The sequence below is a fragment of the Balaenoptera ricei genome, chromosome 1 (assembly GCF_028023285.1).
Source record: "Balaenoptera ricei isolate mBalRic1 chromosome 1, mBalRic1.hap2, whole genome shotgun sequence".
NCBI classification, from domain to species: domain Eukaryota; kingdom Metazoa; phylum Chordata; class Mammalia; order Artiodactyla; family Balaenopteridae; genus Balaenoptera; species Balaenoptera ricei.
In genome coordinates this window covers 103,457,806-103,480,745 of record NC_082639.1, presented here as the reverse complement: position 1 = coordinate 103,480,745, position 22,940 = coordinate 103,457,806, and the positions used below count along the sequence as shown (strand labels likewise).

The following is a 22,940-nucleotide window of genomic DNA, read 5'->3' as shown; positions in this document are numbered from 1 at the left end:
GAGTATAGGGGAGTCCCAAGTAAGACCTAACCACATTCTCCAGGAAGATAATAACAGGTTGGCCTGTTTGTGCCCATCTGGGCTGCCTGGAGAATTAACAAATGACAATCTCTGGCACCAGTGCCTGGTGCGGCAATCCCTGACTGGCATCACTGAAAACTCAAAACAGGGACAAATTAAGACGCTTTCTCCCAGCAATACATGAGTCATTCACTTCGTATCTAGGAAGGATGCTGCCATACTCCCGGTGTTGACACTATGTGCAGTGAGTCCAAGGCTCTGTGTTAAGTATGTGTCTAACATAATTAGAAAATTCCTTTGCCTTTTCCCTTTGGAGTAACAGTTCTCCCTCTTCGGCAAGGCTGAGATTTCCTTGGACGTCAGCAAGTATGTCTGAAATACGGTGTTTTGAAGAGATAAAACTCTTCATTGAGTGAAGCAGCTCTTGGCCATAAGGAAAAGCACCCCCCACCCTGCTCCCAGTTTCCATGGAAACAGATGTTAGATTAACAATAAATAGTGAACAGACTATTTTAAATAGTCATTTGAAGCCTTGCTTGCTCAGGAATTCAGGGCCGGCAACTAACCCTACACCAATTTTTTTCTCTCTCTCTCTCTTTAAATTATTTATTATTTTATTTATTTTTGGCTGTGTTGGGTCTTGCTGTGTGCGGGCTTTCTCTCTAGTTGCGGCGAGAGGGGACTACTCTTCGTTGCGATGTGCGGGCTTCTCATTGCAGGGGCTTCTCTGGTTGCGGAGCACGGGCTCTAGGCACGCAGGCTTCAGTAGTTGCGGCAGATGGGCTCAAGTAGTTGTGGCTCACAGGCTCTAGAGCGCAGGCTCAGTAGTTGTGGCGCACAGGCTTAGTTGCTCTGCGACATGTGAGATCTTCCCGGACCAGGGATCGAACCCATGTCCCCTGCATTGGCAGGCGGATTCTTAACCACTGCGCCACCAGGAAAGTCCCTAGCCCTACACCATTTTGATCTGTATCTTATACACATGTATGCACAGAGGCAGCTCCATAATATGAAAGGAACACACTCAATATAAGAAGTCAGGCCTTACTGCCCCTCTGGTCTCCCTGCTATGCTGTGACAACTCAAGAAAAATCCAGAATCATTACCAGTGCATGTCCAGAAGAAAAAGATGGTTTCCTCCGGTCAGGTTTAGACCAACACCTCCAGCCAAGAGAGAGATTAGCATAACCTTCAAAAGGAAGCACACCATTAACTTTACACAGACTTGGTCTCATAAATCACCTCTCCTTCTTAGCAACATGCTCTTATCAAATTTTCTTCTGCTGTCATAAAGGCACTGTTTCGAAACTCTGAGATCCTATCTCCCATGCCTCACCTTTGAGAAAATTCTCATTTAACCTTTTTTTGGTGAGTCATTCTCAAAACATTAATTGTGCGCCTGCCGAAATGTATGAATACTACCATTTAGAGCACCAGGGGTGGTTAGCTCAATAAACTTCCCATCAACCGGATTCTGTCTGTTCCATCAGTCCCCCAACCACTGCCATGATTCTCCTGCCATCACTCAACTAGTGCTTTCCAAATTCTCATTATCCATAATTAGATGCCTCTGTTCTCCCACTTCCCTCCATCTTTCCTCACATCAAGATCCCACCCTTCCTGCCAGGCTTGCCTCCTCCACAAAGAGTCTCTTGATCCTAACCAGTTATGTTCTTACTCTCTTTTTAGCCCTCATAGTTTATTCTCTTAGAGTATTTGCACACTTTGATGTGTATCCCCAATAAATGTCGAAGGAATCAAAAACACCTGGAGGGATCAAAGCTATGAATATTTTTGAATCGAGCTATGTTAAAATTTCCTCTGTGTAATTGGGAACAATTTGCTCTTGATTACAGAGCTCTGCTGTGATCAGCTCATACCTGAGGGCCCCTGGAGTTGTTAAATGCCTCCACCAAGTCCATTCTCTGTTTGGGGTTAACAGAGCCATCGATGGTGGAATAAGTCAGTCCATGCCTCTTAAGGTGCAAGGTTACAACCTTCAGCATGCTGGTCCACTGAGAGACGATGACACTGGAAGGAAGGATAAAACAGAAAACCAATGCCCCCGAATTGATGAAACAAATTCATCCGCAGGGCTTTAACGCCTGTTATTCGTACAATTCAGTTATCAAATGTGGACGAGGAAAGGCCTTCTGCTACCTAAGGGTACACACTTCGGTGACACTGTAAGATTACAATATTTCCAGCTATTTCTAGATCCAGTCTACAACTTATTTTGTGCAAAATGAAGTCAGAACAAAGTGGTGGCTAAGCTAAAGTACTGGCTGCAGCCTCTGGTCACCTGGGGCCTAGTGCTTCTCCAGAGGAGGTCCGTGCCCCTGCAGAGGGGTAGAGGCCCCCCTTGCCAGTCAGAACCGTAAGCTGCTAGGGCTTCTCTGTTCCCCCCATGCTGTGCTTTCATTAGAGTTTTATGTGTTTAGATCAAAATGTTTCCCATCTACAAATGCACTGAATAGCACACAGTAAAGTCAAACAACGAATGAACCTCCCATAACCACGTCCCCAGCTTAGGAACATCCCCAGCACCATGGGGGCTCCCGGTCTGACCCCACTCTTCTCCCTCCCTCGCCCACCTGTTACTCTCTTGCTTTTCTTGAGATGCTTCTTCTCTGCTCTTAAACACTTCTTCAGATGCTCAGTTTACTCGGATCCTCTAGGGATTGCCTTTTCAACCAGTGCCACAAATATTTTAATTAGAAATCAAAGGGAAGCTGTGCTGTAACCTGAGTGCTTTCTGCTAAGCATGACTCAAGGTCCTTGATATAAAAAGCGAAGATTTATAACTATCTGCAATATTAAATTTTCTAGCGTAATTACAAGCAATGCTTGGATAATGAAATAACACATTTACCTCTTTTGGGACCCTGAATTTCTTCGGATTGCCTCCAATTCTGCCAACAGAGATGAAATCTGGGAAAAGGTGGAATTAACATACGGAGGTTTAAGCCAATCTGCTTTTCTCCACTTTCTGAATTAAAGAATCATTCTCCTCCACAGCCTCTCGGCTTCTGGTCTTACTCCTTTCTAGTTCCCTTTCCTCTCTGCAGCCAGAGGGCTATTTCCAAAATGTCAGTTTCTTATTTTCCTCCTCTGGCTGAAGCCCCTGCAGTGGCTTCCCGCTGAGAACAAAGCCCAGGCTCCTTACGGTGGCCTCCCAGATCCTTGCTACCCTGCCTTCCACTCACATCTCCAGCCTCAACCCTCACTACGCGCTCTTCAAATGATGCTCGGGCGATACCAACATTCTCCCTCCACTAAGCCATGCTTTGTCTCCTCTTTGTCCATTCTGTTCCCTCTGCCTAGGACAGCCTTACGTGTCAGCTTCTTGGACGTCCTCTCCAATCCCAGGAGCCCACTGCCTACATGCTACTATACCACCTTTTCTTTCTATTATCATGGTCTTTTTCATACTATATATTAATTGCTTATTAGTCATCTCTTGCTTTCATGGCCGGATATGCTCCGAAGAGGCAGAGCCAGCGTATGTCTGGTTCATTTCTGCACCCCTAGCACTCAGCATATTGCTGGACCAGAGAAGATACTATCCTAACATTTGCAGAAGGAGAAAGTGAAAGAGCTTGACCCAGTTTGAGGTCTGCTGCAAAAGATGTTGAAGAAGAGAACCTGTCCAGGCTGAGGAATACTTGCTCAAGCTTCACGACAAGCTCTCTGGGTATTTACCAAAACTGCTCAGGGCATATTCAAGCCTATGAGGGACCAGGCGATGAGAACACGTGGGCAGGACTCTGGAGAGCAGCTGGGCTCATTCTTCCTGACTGCTAATGTGAATGACCTTTCCAAAGGCTCTAAAGTTCATCCCCAGAATGACGGAAGAGGACGAAAATTAGACCAAGAATCAGGAGATGAAGAGAGTTCTTATTCTGCCATCACAGGGCTGGATCACTTTGGAACTCCCAGTTAAGAGCTCAGCTTCCTCATCAGTAAAAAGGGGCTGAGCCAGAGGAACTGAGGTGCCCTTAGCTCTTCCATTCTATGCCGTCGTGGTGCTAGTGGCAACCTGTGGAGGCCCCCGCGTAAGGCTGCGCTCCCACCTGAACAAACACGCTGATGCCTGGGCAGGAAGACAGTCACAGGACTGTACCATTTTGAATTAGTAGGAAGGAAAAAAGCAGGTACATGAAGTGCCTGGTGTCTTGGCAACTCAAGGTTGTGGAAAGTTCTCGAACTGCCTCATGAAAAACCTGGCGATAGGTATTTTGAAAAAAATGCAGTGGGAAAGCAGGATTCATGGGCTGTGAGCTGGGGCCAAATTCTATTAACATTCTGTATGAGTTTAGGTTTGTGCTACCAAACAAAACTCCCTTCCTCACGTGAAACCACCTTAAGCGGTGTGAACTACGATTAATGGGTTCACATTAAGAAGCCTTGTGAACGATGACCTGAGTATCAGACAAGTTGTCAGGAACACAAATTATTAGGAACATGAATTTTAACCCAATAGCTAACTGAGGGTGCTAGGGCCTGAAGTCCGGCCACATGTGGTGCCCTTCTTATGTTTCTCTCAGTTACTGAGGGTGAAGACCTAGGTAAATATTTTAAAAATCTAATTAAAAGTAATTCTTTGGTAAAACCATTCCCCTGGCAGTGACCTCCTTTCTAGTTATATCTTTTAAAGCCTTTGAAGAGAGGTTGAGGCAGCCTCAGAAAGCAGCAGAGAGGGAACCCAGCCCTCAGGGCAGGCGAGACAATGGGCAGGTTCCAAGCGAGCCAGTGGAGAGGCAGGACACACACCCCGGCCTTCCTCTGATAGAACCCTTCAGTTCTTAAAACATTCAATGAAAACAGAACAGAGTGACTAATGAGGAGAGGCTGGTAGGAAACAAACCCGGCAGATGGAAGCCTCTCAACAAAGCAAAGCAACTGGCGCTCAGACGTATTACACAGTCTCGAGGCTCAGGCCTTCGTTGTTTTCCCAAAACAAACTGCTCACTTGCCTGGGCCCTGTGGCCGGCATACACCTGACAGGCTCCTTCCCCAGGAATCCATGCCAGAAATCTGCCCTGATGCCAGGTCGGCCCAAGCCACTCTCTGAAAGCCCACTATGTAGTAAGACTTCAGTTTTATTCATCAACTCAAACTAGAATTTAAGACTGGAGGGAGGATTTGACCAGCCAACATCTAACAGCTCCAGCTCTGCTGTCAAATGGCTGGACTCGCTTGGACAAATGTGGCGCTCTCACTCAGGGAAATGTGTAAGGAGTCAAAGTCTTTCTACTAGAATAGAGGTGATCATACTACCTTGGTGCTCTCTCTCCTGTCGTCAAAAAGCTCCACCTTGAAGCATTTGCCATTAAGGGAAACGGAGGCAGACGGCTCTGAGTTATGGAATTCGGACAAGGTCAAGGCTCTGAGCTGCTCGTCCAGGGAAAGGACCAGGCCTTCACTCTTCAGCTCTTTCGGATCCAGGGCCTGAGCAGAATCAGACAGGGGACAGAGCAGATGGGCGGTTGAGGCAGCAAGGCACGTGACCTGCCAAAGTGCTAACTGTTTAACACAGCACGTGGCAAAATGTCTCATAATTTACCATCAGTATCTCCTCGGGTAAACCCAGATTAAAATGTAATCTTGCAAGCTTTTTTCACCAGATCAAAAATAAATCAAGGGACTTCTCTGGTGGTGCAGTGGTTAAGAATCCGCCTGCCAATGCAGGGGACACGGGTTCGATCCCTGGTCCGGGAAGATCCCACATGCCGCGGAGCAACTAAGCCCGTGCGCCACAACTACTGAAGCCCGCGTGAGCCTAGAGCCCGTGCTCCGCAACAAGAGAAGCCACTGCAATGAGAAGCTCACGCACTGCAAAGAAGAGTAGCCGCCGCTCGCCATAACTAGAGAAAGCCCATGTGCAGTAACGAAGACCCAACGCAATCAAAAATAATTAAAAAAAAAAAAGGAATCCATTTAATCAATCAATCAATCAATCAAATGATGGAACTTCTTAGAAAATTGCCAGATTGCAAGATCATTCTATTCTCCCCAGCTAGAACAGTACAGTTAATTAAGCTATTGATAATCAAGATGCAATTTACTACCAAAAAAAAGATACATTACTACAGCACCTCAAAAGAATAACATACTTCAATAAAAATTTTTTTAATAAAAGAAAAAATTTTCAAATACCAGGAGTAGTTCTTTTTCTGTTCATAAAAATAACATATGCTCAATTTAGAAAATCTGGAAAAGTTCAGAAGAGTATAAAGAAAGTAAAGAATCCTTGATAACTAAGGAGAAAATAAATTTTAACTGCCAAGAGAAAAAAAAAAAGAATAACATATTCCCCTTTTTTTTTTTAATTGAAGTATATTTACAGTATTGTGTTAGTTTCTGGTGTACAGCAAAGTGATTCCCTTATACATACATACACTCACACACATATATATTCTCTTTCAGATTCTTTTCCATTAAAGGTTATTACAAGATTTTTTTATTTTGGCTACACCACGTGGCTTGCAGGATCTTGGTTTCCCGACCAGAGATCGAACCCAGGCCCTGGAAGTGAAAGCACCAAGTCCTAACCACTGGAGCGCCAGAGAATTCCCAGGTTATTACGAGATACTGAGTTTAGTTCCCTGTGCTATACATTAGGTCCTTGTTGTTTACCTATTCAATATATAGTAGTGTGTATATGTTAATCCCAAACTCCTAATTTATCCCTTCCTCACCACCCTCTGCTATCCCGTTTGGTAACCATAAGTTTGTTTTCTATGTTTGTGAGTCTATTTCTGTTTTGTAAATAAGTTCATTTGTATCATTTTTTTAGATTCCACAAATAAGTGATATCATATGATATTTATCTTTGATTACTTAATATGATAATCTCTAGTCCCATCCATGTTGCTGCAAATGGCATTATTTCATTCTCTTTTTATGACTGAGTAATATTCCATTATATGTATGCATATATATATATACACACACAAGCACCACATCTTCTTTATCCACTCATCTGTTGATAGACATTTAGGTTGTTTCCATGTCTTGGCTATTGTAGATAATGCTGTAATGAATATGAACATTGGGGTGCATATATCTTTTTGAATTAGTTTTCTCCAGATATGTGCCCAGGAGTGGGATTGCTGGATTATATGGTAACTCTATTTTTAGTTTTTTAAGGATCCTCCATACTGTTCTCCAGAGTGGCTGCACGCATTTAGACTCCCACCAACAGTGTAGGAGGGTTCCTTTTTCTCCACACCCTCTCCAGCATTTATTGTTTGTCAACTTTTTATTTTTTTTATTTTTTTATTTTTTCACACACACACACACACACTGTATTTTATTTTTACAAGAGATAAATAGACTGACACCAAGCAGTGTACATGGATGACCACAACAAAAGCAACAATGATTGCAATTACCAAACATGAAACACACTCATACTATGTCATAATATTGACATTCAGTCCAGTAATCCTCCACTGTAACAGCTCCTTTACTTTGCAGTGAAAATTGATTTGTATATTCTTTGCCTCTGAGTCCTTGTGGCATTTTTTTTTTTTTAATTCTGACAGAAAGTCACAAAAATTATACTCATCCTCATCAGTTCACTCAGTCCCATGTAATTAATTTTTTTTTGCATCTTGATCTTTTGTTAGCACTTTTATGAGTTCATCAGTTTTTCATTAGAGTTCTGAAAATGCTTATTCATTCAGTTCAGCAGTACAGTCAGTTACCAGAAACCTGTACTTGTCAGAGTCTTTTCCATGAATTTCTTGAAGATGTGTCAACTTTTTAATGATGGCCATTCTGACTGGTGTGAGGTGAGGACCTCATTATGGTTGTGATTGGCATTTCTCTAATAATTAGTGACACTGAGCATCTTTTCATGTGCTTCTTGGCCATCTATATGTCTTTGGTGAAATATCTATTTAGGTCTTCTGCCCATTTTTTGATTGGGTTGTTTTTTTGATATTAAGCTGTATGAGCTGTTTGTATATTTTGGAGATTAATCCCTTGTTGGTAGCATTGTTTGCAAATATTTTCTTCCGTTCTGTGGGTTGTCTTTTCATTTTGTTTATGGTTTCCTTTGCTGTGCAAAAGCTTTTAAGTTTAATTAGGTCCCATTTGTTTATTTTTGCTTTTATTTCCATTTCTCTAGGAGAGAGATCCAAAAAACTATTGCTGCGATTTATGTCAGAGTGTTCTGCCTATAACATATTCCTCTTAATTACAGATGTGCCTCTATCCAATATCAAGCCAACTTTAAATACCTGAGTGTTCATAACTAGACTTAACACTAGTAGCTAAATAAGCTTTATGACATCCTAAAATACCGAAGTATTCATATATGGCTTCCTTTTTAACAAGATGCCATTTTCTATTCTAAAATAAAGCTTATTCAAACAAACCAGGGACTTCCCTGGTGGTCAAGCGGTTAAGACTCCATGCTCCCAATGCAGGTGGCCCGGGTTTGATCCCTGGTCAGGGAACTAGATCCTGCATGCCGCAACTAAAGATCCCGAATGCTGCAACTAAAGATCCCCGCATGCCACAACTAAGAAGATCCCACACCCCGCAACGAAGATCCCACATGCCGCAAATAAGACCCAGTGCAGGGCTTCCCTGGTGGCGCAGTGGTTGAGAATCTGCCTGCCAATGCAGGGGACACGGGTTCGAGCCCTGGTCTGGGAAGATCCCACATGCCGTGGAGCAACTGGGCCCGTGAGCCACAATTACTGAGCCTGCGCGTCTGGAGCCTGTGCTCCGCAACAAGAGAGGCCGCGATAGTGAGAGGCCCACGCACTGCGATGAAGAGTGGCCCCCGCTTGCCACAACTAGAGAAAGCCCTCGCACAGAAACGAAGACCCAACACAGCCATAAATTAATTAATTAATTAATTTAAAAAAAATCTGTTAAAAAAAAGACCCAGTGCAGCCAATTAATTAATTAATTAATTAATTAAAGAAAAATAATAAAACAAATAACAAAAACTGTTCTCAACATCATGGGAATTATCTCAAGATCAATAAAGGTTAATATAAAATAAAGTGAAATAAAGAGTCTTCTCTTTCCTATCCCACCAGAAAACAAAACACACTCAAACCCCATTTTCCTTGATCCAGCAGACTGGATCCCAGTTTCAGGAGACTGAGGTGGACTTCTCCACAGCCCCTCTGGGGTCCCACACAGGTGGCTTTGCTTACCGACTTCAGCAGAGAAAGATGACAACAACACTGGCGGAGTCTCAGCAACTGTGACAGTATGTGGGCGGTGCTAGATGTCTGCGAGTCTGCTGCCACCGAGAGCCCAGGCCCACTGGACCCAAACTCCTGCGCCACTTCCAAGAAGGAAAACAGACACAGGAAACAGTACAGGGTTTAAAACAGAAATATGGGGAAGAACCGTGAAATAAATGAGGAGATTTTAAACTTCTTTGATCTGAGGTTCAATCATATAGTTTTAGCTCACTTCTCTACCAATTAGAGAAGTACGAAATACTGGTTTTCTTTATAGACCTACTTGTATTTTAATCAAACAGATTTTGAAAATAACTAAAAAGAAGTTTAGATCACCAGGTCTGGTGCTTGCAGGTCAGTAGATTTTACTTTGGTTTGAGGTTCCAAGCTAAGGTCAAGTCTCTGCAATCAAGAATTCATGACCCCTCCCGATTTCTGTAAGTTTACCAAATCTGCGTCCACATTTTCATGGTTTTCTGTATTTATGAGTGTCCCACTGCTTACCTCTACTGAATGGATTATCAAGGTTTCTTCCAGATTGGCTGCCCCCACTTTCATGTCTTTTTAGATAGGACTGCACAGCTGACCTGCCTCAGATCGAAAAAGAAAATGCACATAAAATGGTCGCTAAGACCAAACAGGTTTACAATGGTCACTGTTTAACTGTGTTTGCAGTAGGACCTTGAAAAATTATAAAAGCGAACTTGTTAAATGAAGGTAGGCTCACAGCAAGCATTGGGCAAAGGTAATAAAAAATAATTACTTTAAAAGCCAAACCACTTAAAAATGATTAATAAATATTAACAAAGATTAATATCAAATATTAGTATTATATTTAATATCAATTTAATATTAACATGTAATACAGTAACATATTATTAATTAGTATAAGTTAATATACTATTATAATATTTATTAATAAACATAAGGTATACAAAGAGAAAAAACTTATTTACATTGGAAGTGAGAGGTACCAACTAGGAGAGTAGAAATCTGGAATTCAGGGAAGGATAAGAGCTTTAGAGCAAGTGCAAAGGACAGATGACAAGAAGGATTACTGAGCAGTTTTTTAAAAGTTCCAATGAGAGGCTGGGTAACAGGTCAAAGGTCAAAGATATACTTTCCTAATACAGCCCCATGAGGAACAGAAAGACCTGGTGTACAGTGCGCACACCCTAGACCTTCTATGCAAGGAAGCCAATGGAGAACAGGTTCAATGTGTATGTGAGACAAAGGTGAGCTGAGGAGAGGTGAGGAGAGAGAAAGGGAGGTTTTTTAAAAAAGGAACACAGATATCCAACTTGTCAGTAATACCATAATTACAGTTAGAGGAACCCTGACCCTCGACTCACTCCCAAGCAAGAACAAGAATGAAATAGATGTGAGAAGGTGCTTCTTCACTGCACACACCTTGATCTTGCAAAAAGGACACTATAAACATTCTCTTCATCTTCAGAAAGCTTTAAATGGTGCAACTGAAATTTACGCTGGGGGAGCACCACCTGGAAGAGTAAAAGAAACAAGCAGCTGGGATGAAGTTATACAAATTAACTGAACATTAGGGAGTACACTCCCCAGAGTTGGCACCAGAAATCTAGTCAGGCTCTGGACAGCAGCTCCCACCCTCCCCTGAAAACAGGACTGCTCTAACACACTGCACACGGGACTGCTGTGACACGAGGGGCAGGACAGCAACCCGAGGGCCTCCTCCTAGGAAAATGGGAGACTCAGAGGCTCCTGAAGCAAAGCAGATGGCAGTTCAAGGCAAGTCAAGGACATGGTCGCCCTCCTTCCTGGCCTCCCCCAGGGACATGTGCCAATGGGATTACCAAGGGCTTGCCGGTGGGGTCCAGCTGGTCTTTTGTTCTCCTCAGCAAAAGGCTCTTGGTTAAAATATTTAACCGTTCTTCTCCTTTCTTTGAACCATTGTCAACCTGACTCTTCCACAGACTGAGTTCATCAAATGGAGAACAACGGAGAAATCTTTTTCATTGGAGAAGGATAGAGAATAGGAAAGAAGCATGGGAGGATGGAGGAAAGGTTCAAAGACAGACATAAGGTGAAAAGCAAATCAGATTTTACATGTCATCCAATCATTTGTAAACGTCAATTTCATAGCAAAACTCTGCTAGACAGAGCAAAAGGATCCAAGTCAATAACCACATTATAAAACCACATTATAAAAATGTGAATTTTCCCATTAACAACGTCTATATCGTCACAACAGGACATATAACCAATAGCTAGCATTCATTCCTAAAACTTCAAAGGCTAGTAAAGAAATTCTGTATCCTCTTATGAGCTGACTTGAATTAAAACAAGTATTTTAAAATCAGCCTTCTTTTCTGTTTGCTTCAAATAAATTGTAGTCCTGCCCTCAGGCCACACGTTTTAAAGCAGAAGTAGCCCAAAACATTCCTGGGACTGAAGAAAGTTGACTGTTGTTTCCTTTAATTTAATTGGTCCCTTATTTTTCCATATATAGGGGCTGGATGTCATCAAAGTCCTGTATCAGCCAGTCAATCAACAGATTATAGCTCATAAATATTAATTCTTCTGCCCTTTAAAGGTTGACAGGCTTGCCATCTGCTACACAAGATAGTCTGGTACACACTGGAGAGATGAGATATGAAATAATTATGAAGGGTTACCGACAGGGTTCACATCTACATAATCCAAAGAGTTTTACTCACTTCAGCAGTGAATACACGTCCAACAAGTTGTTCTGAATGGGGGTTCCAGTGACAGCCCAACGGGCTTGGGCTTGGAGCTTACACACAGCCAAGGAAGTCTGCACTCGGGGATTCTTAACATTGTGAGCTTCATCCAATATGATTCGAGCCCAGACTACTCGAAGCAAAGGTGACGAGATACCCTGGAAGAAACACAGGTGAAATCCAATAAGAGTACGGGAAAACGTGCATGTCATCAAGAAGATAAGGGAAAATAACAAGCAAGTATCGAAGACCCGCTCTAACCTTCAAGTTTGAGGGCTTAGATCAGGTACACTGAAATAAGAATTAAGCTTAAGAAACCAAGAGTGGTTGGACAGCTACATATAAAAGAATGAAATTAGAACACTCTCTAACACCATACACAAAAATAAACTCAAAATGGATTAAAGTCATAAATGTAAGACTGGACACTATAAAACTCTTAGAGGAAAACATAGGCAGAACACTCTCTGACATAAATCTCAGCAAGCTCTTTTTTGATCCACCTCCTAGAGTAATGAAAATAAAAACAAAAATAAACAAATGGGACCTAATGACACTTAAAGAAGCTTTTGCACAGCAAAGGAAACCGTAAACAAAATGAAAAGACAACCCACAGAATGGGAGAAAATATTTACAAACAAAGCGACTGACAAGGGATTAATCTCCAAAATATACAAACAGTTTATGTAGCTCAATATCAAGAAACCAAACAACCCAATCAAAAAACGGCTGGAAGATCTAAATAGACATTTCTCCAAAGAAGACATACAGATGGCAAGAGGCACATAAAAAGATGCTCAACATCACTAATTATCAGAGAAATGCAAATCAAAACTACAATGAGGTATCACCTCACACCAGTCAGAATGGCCATCATCAAAAAGTCTACAAACAATAAATGCTGGAGAGGGTGTGGAGAAAAGGGAACTCTCCTACACTCTTGGTGGGAATGTATATTGATACAGCCACTATGGAGAACAGTATGGAGGCCCCTTAAAAAACTAAAAACAGAGTTGCCATATGATCCAGCAATCCTACTCCTGGGCATATATCTGGAGAAAACCATAATTCAAAAAGATACATGCACCACAATGTTCAGTGCAGCACTATTTACAATAGCCAGGACATGGAAGCAGCCTAAATGTCCATCAACAGAGGAATGGATAAAGAAGACATGGTACATACATAAAAGTCTACTTTTATATATAAAATGCTAAGCCAGACACAAAGAACATTTCCTACCCTTAAGGAGCTCACAATCTAGCAGGGGAGAAAAAATAAAACAAGCATAAAGATCATTACACACAATGTATATATAGTAAATCCCACTGGATAATTCAATACAGGACAGTAGGAATCTAGTTGGTCTTGTTCACTGCAGTATCCCTAATATCTGAAATAGCATCTGGCATGGGGTAGTGTTACAACAAAAATAGAAATGAGGTTTTTCCTCTCCTGATAACAAGGAAAATAAAGGGAACAATGAACAGGGTGGAGAAGGAGCATTAACTGGTCTGAAAGAGTTAATCAATCCTAGTTTTATTTTAACTGTTGCTAATCTGTAGTGTCTGTAACTAGATTTGTCCTTCCCAAAGCTAACCCCTAACACTCTCTGACTCTGTGTGAATTACATCCTGCACCTAACACCCTCCATCTCCATGTGAATTACATCCTGCACCTGGTGTTCACACTCCCTACACTCTCTTGTAGCAAATCACCCCTTGTAGCGTTCTGCATTTCAGAAAGACGGTTGCGGGCGGATAACCCAGAGACGAAGAACGGACCCAATTACCAGGTTGCCTGACGCCAGCTGTGACTGTTTTGAAATAATGCAGGAAGAAGAAAAATGCAAGACCTTCACTACTTTGATCCTTATCACCTACCCCAGACTGCGAGTCCCACCTATAAGACTTCTCCTGATTCCCCAGGGATTGGGGGGGGGGGGCGCGTTTTTGAGGCGCTGGCCTGCTGTGTTCCCTCTTTGCCTGGCAAAGAATACGACTACCCTTTCTTTTCTCCTCCAAACGCTGTCTCCGTACTTCTATTCGACATCGGTGCACAGAGAGCCAAGATTTTGGCATCAGTAGATACTCAATATTTGGGGAATTAAAGGACTGCCGTGACATAAGCAAGCACAAGGTGCTAGGAGATGCATTTAACCAGAGGGGGAGGCAAAGCATTCCATTCAGAGGGAGCACAAAGGCACAAGAGCACGACAGATCATGGGTGGAAGTACACTCCTTGGTACAGTTGAGCATGGGGTGCCACTGGGAGGGCTGGGGTGTGGGGGAGGAAGGCCACACAGGCAGGGCAAGACCGTAAAAGGCCTAATATATCATTTAAAGGGATGAGGGTTTTAGCCTCAAAGCTAAGAGGAATTACTGAGGAATCTGAAAAGTTAATCATCCGAGAGAAGGTAGAGTTGGTCATGAGATGGAGAAGCGTTCTAGAGATCTCCCCAAATACAGAAAGCTGTGAATATCCTATTGTACTAAGACTAAAAGCATATGCAAAAGGGTAGTTCTTGGAACAACACTGTATTTTCAGGGGGAAAAAGCCCACAATATTTATGCAATAAAGCCTCTACTCTATGTAACTGAGACTACCCTGGACACAGCAACAAACATTCAGGTTTTTTCCCCTGGTTACCATTTAGCCTCTGGCCCACTGTAGCCTTATTATTTGCAACCCCGTTTCCTGGAAAGTAGAGGAAGGCAGGGAATAATGGCTTCATATGAAAATACTATTCCTAACACGAAATATAAAACACATCCTGAGAATATACCCCCAGAACTCTCAAATAAACACTGTAACAAGTGAAGCTTTCCTTTATTCATGTGATATGACCACCACCAACTGAAATGTAGTTATTGTTTCTAAAACACAGCAAACTACTGTACCATCTCCACCTTTATTGCTGAGGAGGTTGTCTAGAGTAAAAGAGAAGGGACAGAGGAAAGAACTCTCTGTTTCCACAGGTGAAACAGTTCGAATGTTCATGACCTCACGGGAGGGTTCCTTTGCCATCTCTGATGCTGTGAAAAGACTCCTGTTAAATGATCCGCGGTTCCAACCCTACTTCCCTGGCAGCACCCACGCCTCACCTCCACACTGAGGTTTGCACCTGGCATCTCTCCCTCTGGCTTCTTTGTGGGAATCTCCTTGGCCAGAAGGCTGTAGGTAGTGACCACGATGTCATATGTGGAGAGGCTGCAGAGATGTAACACAGAGCAAAAGTTAAACCATCCCGCCACGACCCTGACAACGAGAGACAGAGTTGATTCCTTCACAAAAATGCCTACGGCTGGAAGGACAGACAGCAGAACTCATTAATTCATGTCCTTAATTCACACACACATGACTCTGGAGAGGTAAATTTTATACACCTGGCTTCCTTATTGCTTACCACTGGTCATTTTTACAGATTATTCGCTATAACTAGAACAGCCTCCCTCTTCCCAGCCAAGTCAGGAAAGATCATCTCTGGCGGGGTCATATTAAGCTTGAGGTGATCTGGCAAGAACAGAAAGTCTGGAAGTTAATATTTAGTTAATTTGACATAGATGACACTAAAGTCCCAAGGAAGTAAACCCTCGAAGTACTGTTCATCTTACAGCAATGGTGTTTTCTCCTCCTCATTCTGTAATGGATTTGTGAAAACCCATCCATCTAGCTTTGACATTTGGGCATAAAGATACATGTCGTACACTTTCAGTTTACCTCACCTATACTCTTTACATGTAAAGATTCTTAATGAAAAGCACAATTCTTTTTCCAAGGAAGCTTAGTATTGTGTACCTGAGAGAACTTCAATAAATACTTTTGATAAAAATGTATTTGGAGAGGCAGCGATGTCTACATGTTGCCTTACCATCATATAAAAAATGTATAATTGAGAGTGATTCCAATCAGTCAGCTAGTGCCCTCCGAACATCAAACCCAGTATGATCAAAATGCAAATCACGTAAGATGCAACTGACTTCTAAATAAAAATCTACAGTACTCCATGCCGAAGAAGCCATGCGGGACAGCCATTGCTGCCCTGATACCTTTCGTCTGCTCAAATGACTATCAGTCATGAGAGCTGGTGTGCCCTGAAGACTGAGGGTCACCAACCAAGCTGGCAATCTACCCGTGAGAGACTACTGCCCTGTTCTTTAAGAGAGAAAATATCCAGTATCAGAGGCTGGGGAGAGAGATTACTTAGAAACAGAAACAACTTAGTTCTTGACTAGATCAGCAAGTGTTCAACCCAGACCATCATATCACAATTAAGAACAAAAAACAAGTCCTTTAAAACCAAAAGACAAAGACTAGGACTATAATCACCATTTGGGGAAACATTTTCTTTCCTCCTTCCTGATCATCCCCCTTCAGGAATTCAGTTAGGCTTAATCCTAAACTTTTTTTTTTTTAATAGATTTTTATTGGAGTATAATTGCTTCACAATACTATGTTAGTTTCTGTTGTACAACAAAGTGAATCAGCCATATGCATACATATATCCCCTCCCTCTTGAGTCGCCCTCCCACCCTCCCTACCCCACCCCTCTAGGTAACACACCGAGCTGATCTCCCTGTGCTATGCTGCTGCTTCCCACTAGCTATCTATTTTACATTTAATCCTAAACTTTTGAATCTAAAACTTCTTAGATGGTTCACATACAAAAAATACAGCCATAAAAATATAACTAGGCTATAGCAACTAATCATTAACATTATATCAAGATGCTCTGTAAGACTGAGCTGGGTCCATTCACACTAACAGAAAAAGAATGTGAAGTTGGAATCAGAAATTCAGCACTCATGGGCTTCCCTGGTGGCACAGTGGTTAGGAATCTGCCTGCCAATGCAGGGGACACGGGTTCGATCCCTGGCCCAGGAAGATCCCACATGCCGCGGAGCAACTAAGCCCGTGCACCACAACTACTGAGCCTGCGCTCTAGAGCCCATGAGCCACAACTCCCGAAGCCCGCGCGCCTAGAGCCTGTGCTCCGCAACAAGAGAAGCCACCGCAACGAGAAGCCCATGCACTACAACGAAGAATAGCCCCCACTCGCTGCAACTAGAGAAAGCCTGCGTGCAGCAAAGGCCCATCACAACCAAAAATAAAATAAATAAAATAAAATAAATAAATTTATAAAAAAAAAAAAAGAAATTCAGCACTCATGAAATAATTGTGACATATCCCCTTTTACCAGGGGAACGCTGCTGCCCCCTGGCTGACAACTCAGGCATCTCAGGCTAACTCTCACGGCAGCTTGCGGAGGATGGGGACAGGATATAGCAGCAGAACACCATTCTGTCTCGAGATGCATCTCCTAGCACAGGTGAAGGCTGTTTGGTGGTGAGAGTGCCTCTGGTCTTCACAAATACCACTAGCCCTGATTAAATGAAATGTCAGGGAGAGCAAGTAAGGTCAAATGGCCCCTTAAGCCAAGATGCTGAGCACCTCGTACTGTGTGCAGTATTTCTGCACTTACGCTTTTGCACGTTGATCCCGGTTTGACCCATGATAGAGGTAGACTCTTAGTTTGTTGTTGCTCACACATTTCTCCACCTCATTTTTCCAGTGATGGATCAGGGAAGCAGGACAGATGATTAGTGTTCCATGGGAAGGGAACTCAGAGGAGTCTTGAGAGGGGAAAAGAAAATCAACACCTCGTTACACTCATTAAATAGTTTTAACTTCTTAAAGGCATTACCTCTTCCCCTTGACTGACATTTATTCCTTCAATCAATATTTTTAACAACTGCTGCTTCTATTTCTACACATAGCTTATACCTTGGAGATATTGCGGGTTTGGATCCAGACCACAGCAATAAAGTGAGTCACACAAACTTTCTGGTTTCCCAGTGCATATAAAAGGTATGTTTACACTACACTATAGTCTGTTAAGTGTGCCATAGCATTACGTTTTTTAAAAAAGGTGCATAGCTTAATTTAAACATACTTCATTGCTTAAAAATGCTAACATCATCTGAGCCTCCAGCAACTCGTAATCTTTTTACTGGTGGAGGGTTTGAAGTATTGCAAGAATTACCAAAATGTGACATGGACACATGAAGTGAGCAAATGCTGTTGGAACAATGGCGCCAAAAGGCTTGCTCAACACAGGGTTGACAGAAACCCTCAATTTGTAAAAAACAGTATCTGTGAAGCGCAATAAAGTGAAGTGCAATAAAATGAAGTATGCATGAAGTAGAATAGAAAACGGAAGAAATAATCTTTTAACTCAAAACCATTATTTATTTTCCCCTATAAAAGTGGAAGAGAGAAAGGCTAAAGAGGGCGAGGAAAGTGGGTAGCACACGACTTCGCTTTAAAAACCCAAAAAACCCCAATGTGCTTTCACAGTGGCCAGAATGTAGAAGCTGGATCATTTCCTAACTCATCCTGAGTTGATTCATTACAAGGGAGTATTATTACTTTTCTCTGAAAAGCATAACTTAATTACATTCACATTAAAGTGTAAGTACAAAATTCCCTAGGACAAGCAAACATTACTTTGGAACCAGTTAGTGCCGGAGTATTTGTACCACTGCCCCCCATCCTTTGTGTGTGTGCAGGTGCGCACATGCTGCTACTACACACAGGGACACAGGGTCCAGCTGCAACAGTGGTCACTAGAGGCCCTGACAGCAGATGGCCACAGATTCCTTAACTATCTAACCAACTGAGAAATGTACATGTGTACGTGGCAATTTACATGTGGTGTTGGCTCTACATAATATATAGGACCCTTAAGGTACTTACATAGTTATTACATTTTAAAAACAGAGGTTGAAATAAGAGAAATTGTCTAGAATCTGGAAACTTCTGGAAGTTCAGAAACATGGAAAACAGTGTCTGCTATGGTGGCTAAAATCTGAATTTGTCACAGATCTTCTTTCAAAAAATAACATATTAACTAATTTGGATCTATCCCATAGTTATATCCTCAACATTAACAAAAATAATCATTAGGTTTAAACTAAGTTTTCTGGAGCCTTAGCTTTCTCCATAAAATTGTTCCTAATCACAGGTCAAGCTAACCTTATATTAAAAGGAAAAAATGATCACTTCTAGTTAGCGTATTCAGTGTCAGAAATGATACTATAGGAAAGTAGTCTAATGCTAGTTTTCCAATAAATTAAATATGACCAAAGGCATCCTTTCATGGCTGAAAAATTTCCACTCTCCGCTGCCTCACATGATTTAGGAAACAGCAGGCTTTTGAATACCATTTTTGGAAAGCCAAGCCAAACCCGTGGTTTTGTCCTTTTCTTTGTTTTTCTCTTGATTCTTCTGGGTCAGGATGAGTGCAATCATTGTCAGGGTTTTTCCTAACCCCATATCATCCGCTGGAAAATAAAAACACAAATAGGAGAGGTAACTACTTAGGGCAAAGAATCAGCTCAGCTTCAAGAGAAGCAGCCCCGGGCAGACACCAGCCCTGGTCCTCTGCTGTCAGTGCCATTCCAGTCCCCATGCTTTGCCTCCTCTATTGAAGCCTTTGTCTTTCTTATTAAAATGAACGCTAACTCTTGCTATTTATTTTGAGATCTAGGTCAAAGACATTTACTAGGACTTTTGTAAAATTTAAAACTTATTATTTAGATCTTATTCGAGTCTCCGTGTTATATTGTTACTTATCCAATACATTCATCAATATCTCCCTCGGTTTGATGATGTTGCCTAGTCTTATTTATTTCTCTGCAAAAGCAAAAAAGTCCAGTAGATATAGCCTACCACCCACTTTACTACCACACTTTTGGAGTTAGAGTTAATTCAAGACAGTCCTCCATCCCCTTAACTTATTCATCAAAGAAAGTCATAAGTTAGCAGTTCTTGGGTACCATCATTGTGCCGATTACTGAGCTCATCCAATTTACTATTTATACCCTATAAAATATTATTATCCCCTTTTTAACAGTTTAAATACTCATTCTGACGTAAGCAGAAGTAAAATGTCACAGCATGGGCTCTGGTTCAAAGTCTGGTTCTGCCACTGTGCAGAGCTAACAAAGCAGCTGACTACTCTCCTTTGGAAGGCCAGCTTACGAGGCTGGCCCTTGGCTGGCATCTGGAAACTTGGATTTCAGGAGGGGTCCCCCCATTCCCAGACTGGGTAAGAGTGGCTCACTGTGCCTAAACTGCTTGTACCAACAGTACAGTTTATGCTGAACACCTGCTTTCCTTCTGGAATCTCAGTACCTGCCAGCCTGAAGCTGCCTATGTGACCAGCCCCCAGTAAAAACCCTGGGTACCGAATCACTAACAAGCTTTCCTGGTTGGCAACATTTTACATGTGGAAGACTTAAGCACACACTGAGTGACTCCACTGGGACAGGCCTCTGGAACCTGAACCTGGTTTTCCCTGGCCTTTGCCCCAAATGCCTTCTTCCTTTGCTAATTCTGATCTATATCAAATCAAATCGCTCAATTATTATTCAATTTATTTGACTGTAATAAATTACACCCACGAATATGACTATATGCTGTGCATCCTAGCAAATCATCCAACCTGGAGGTGGTCTTGGAGACCCAGACACAGCCACTTACTAGCCATAGTGGACATTTGTCATGCTCTCTGGACGTTGAGCACCTTGGAAAATTTTAGCGTGACGAGTCTGCAAAGCAGAGCCTGGAAAACTTACTTCCTGCCTCTTCTGCAGCTAAGGCACCGGCAGCATGACCTGGCTCTACAGAGCACTTACACTCACACCAGACTTCGATTCAGATGTGAGTAACTTTAGAAAAGAGGCTCCCTGTGAAACGCTTTCTACAGGAAAGGTTGGAGACGGCAGTGTTTGATTTGGGGGCGGCAGTGCTTTCTTCTACTGCTCGATGGCACAGAGCAGCCATGACGGTTCTTACAGGACACTCCGTTGGTGACTTGGCTTTTGCCATTGCTCCTAGAAGTCCAGCCCGGCCCTCCACATCTCCCAGAGATTCTGTGGGCCACCACAGAATAAACCCTCCCTCTGCTTCATCGGCCAGAGTCAATCTCTACTGCCTGCAACCAAGACCTGACGGATCCTATGGCTGTGTACTCTGGAGCACGTGGCTTAAACTTCCCACACCGCAGTTTCCTCATCTGTCAAATGGAGCATTAGAGTACCTACCCGGAGTTGAGAGGACTGAACGAAGCACTGCATTTGTTGGCTCTTAGCCTAACACCAGACTCACCCAGAATTCCTCCTCGTGGCTTCTGACTTTCCCGCCATAGCAGCCAGGCTAATGCCTGCTTCTGGTGCAGCAGCAAAGGGATCTGACAAAGGTAATGACCGAAAGTTAAGTACCAGTTCCTGATGAGAGGCTATGCTGCAGCCTGGCCACATGGACTCCATACTCTACTTGTTTATTTTCTATAAGTGACCCTCCCAATATCCTAGTTGTCAGATCAGCCGCTCGTTTCTCCTTGAAGTCCTGGACTCCTCCCTCTCACCACACGTCCTGGTCTGCCCAGGACAGCTGTCACTGATGCCAGTCGTCCAGCATGTCTATCAAGAGCCGCCTCTCTCGCTCTCAAGTGAGAGTCCTGCTTTGTCTGCTTCATCAGCCCAAGTCAGTTTCTACTGTTTGCAGCCAAGACCTCTGACTGGTCACCCAACTTTTACCAGCCATTCCACTGGCTCTTCCTCATTCTCTCTTAAACGTGCCTCTCCTCTCTGTGGACAATGTCCCAGTCCGCAGTGCTAGTCATAAATTGATAGCCCTTTAACTGGGGGCCCACCTTCTATTCTTTCCTTCCTCCAGTTGACCTTGAACTCTGTGACATAAATAACCTTCACAAAACATCCCTGCTCAAAATTCTACAGTGATGCCATGATATCTCTTGAGCCATTCCAGTCTAAGTTCCTTCACCAAGTCCAGGCTCCACAGCAAGGGACTCTTCCTGCCTAGTTACCTCACCTGCTGCTCCCAGCTCAGGCACTGATGTCACCTGATCATCACTTATGAATACCAATCCCTGTATCTCCCCTCTGAGCACCACTCCCTCCAACTGGAGTATTTGGTTTCTATCCTCTCTCTAGGCTTGCAGTTTCTTTAAGGCACAAATAATACTGCTGACCTAGAGTAACTTTTCCTTTATTTCGAATCCCTTTGTACTTTGCATACAGTCCACAGTACGTGACAATGCATGTTTTCTGTCTTACAGTCATTGTCTAGTTGTCTTACACAGGTTGTACATGCACTTTCACCCCAACTAGTCCACTAAGAGCAGCAATTCCTTTGCAACCTTGTGGCACCTATTGAAGCTCAGTAAATGGATCTGTTACTGCTACAGACATATATAACTGTATGACTTTAAGAAAAAAAAAACTGCGTTGTTTTTTTCTTCTCACTGCTAAACAGAAAAAAAGAAAATACTGCAAGGGAAGCCACTTGAGCATTATCTGTAGAAAAGATATGTCAGAATGGCACTCTGATGGGCACTTTCACAGTAGTTGGTCCCCCTCCTCGTGGGCGCTGGGATACTGTTATAGGACACTCTGCCCTGTGGGCCTTCCCGGCTCACCTTCAACCCAGCCGGATCCTCTGCCACAGCTGTCTCGCCAGGACGTGACTCAAGTGATCGATGCAGCTCATCAATGGCTTCACTTGTGATTTGCCACACTGAGCGAAGGCGATCTTGGCTCATGGGGCCTGCGTACAAATCGAAGTTACCTATAAGTGTTGCGAGTATTACGTCCTGGGCAGAGCTGCAAAAAGGCAATTCATTATTTGCCAGATGATGGATCTGTATGGACTAAAAATTCTTGCCTCCAGATTCTCCTAGACTCACAGGCTTCATTATCCCTAGTCTCTGTCTGTCTGTTATTTTTTAAAATCACATTATCAAGTGTTCTAATAGAGGACAAAATGAAGTATAATAAAAAAAATAAGATAACCCAGAATATTTTTTTCTCTTTCAGCTTTGAAGAGGTGGCAGGGAAGAAGGTAATACCATGAGAATTTTCAGAAAAAAAGACCCCTGGGGCTGGATGCAAAGAAGAAAAGC

At 42.7% G+C, this 22,940-nt stretch overlaps 1 protein-coding gene across 9 annotated transcripts in view; it reads right to left on the bottom strand.

Annotated features, from left to right (window-relative positions):
* The window catches only part of TTF2 (transcription termination factor 2), a 58,983-nt gene that overhangs the window by 19,178 nt on the left and 16,865 nt on the right, over window positions 1-22,940 (bottom strand). For 8 of the 9 annotated variants that reach the window (XR_009504307.1, XR_009504305.1, XR_009504310.1 and 5 more), the window contains 14 exons: window positions 22,458-22,585; window positions 21,125-21,206; window positions 19,177-19,296; window positions 17,436-17,586; window positions 15,058-15,163; window positions 11,930-12,111; window positions 11,066-11,219; window positions 10,647-10,738; window positions 9,741-9,823; window positions 9,204-9,337; window positions 5,302-5,472; window positions 2,894-2,952; window positions 1,902-2,052; window positions 1,128-1,210 (listed from right to left, as the gene is read on the bottom strand). Coding sequence is in view for 2 of the 9 variants with exons in the window: in XM_059928768.1 (XP_059784751.1) it covers window positions 1,128-1,210; window positions 1,902-2,052; window positions 2,894-2,952; window positions 5,302-5,472; window positions 9,204-9,337; window positions 9,741-9,823; window positions 10,647-10,738; window positions 11,066-11,219; window positions 11,930-12,111; window positions 15,058-15,163; window positions 17,436-17,586; window positions 19,177-19,296; window positions 21,125-21,206; window positions 22,458-22,585 (1,696 nt within the window). In the remaining 7 variants the exon portion in view is untranslated. The remainder of the gene's footprint in view (window positions 1-1,127; window positions 1,211-1,901; window positions 2,053-2,893; window positions 2,953-5,301; window positions 5,473-9,203; window positions 9,338-9,740; window positions 9,824-10,646; window positions 10,739-11,065; window positions 11,220-11,929; window positions 12,112-15,057; window positions 15,164-17,435; window positions 17,587-19,176; window positions 19,297-21,124; window positions 21,207-22,457; window positions 22,586-22,940) is intronic. The other variant, XR_009504312.1, reaches the window with a different exon arrangement.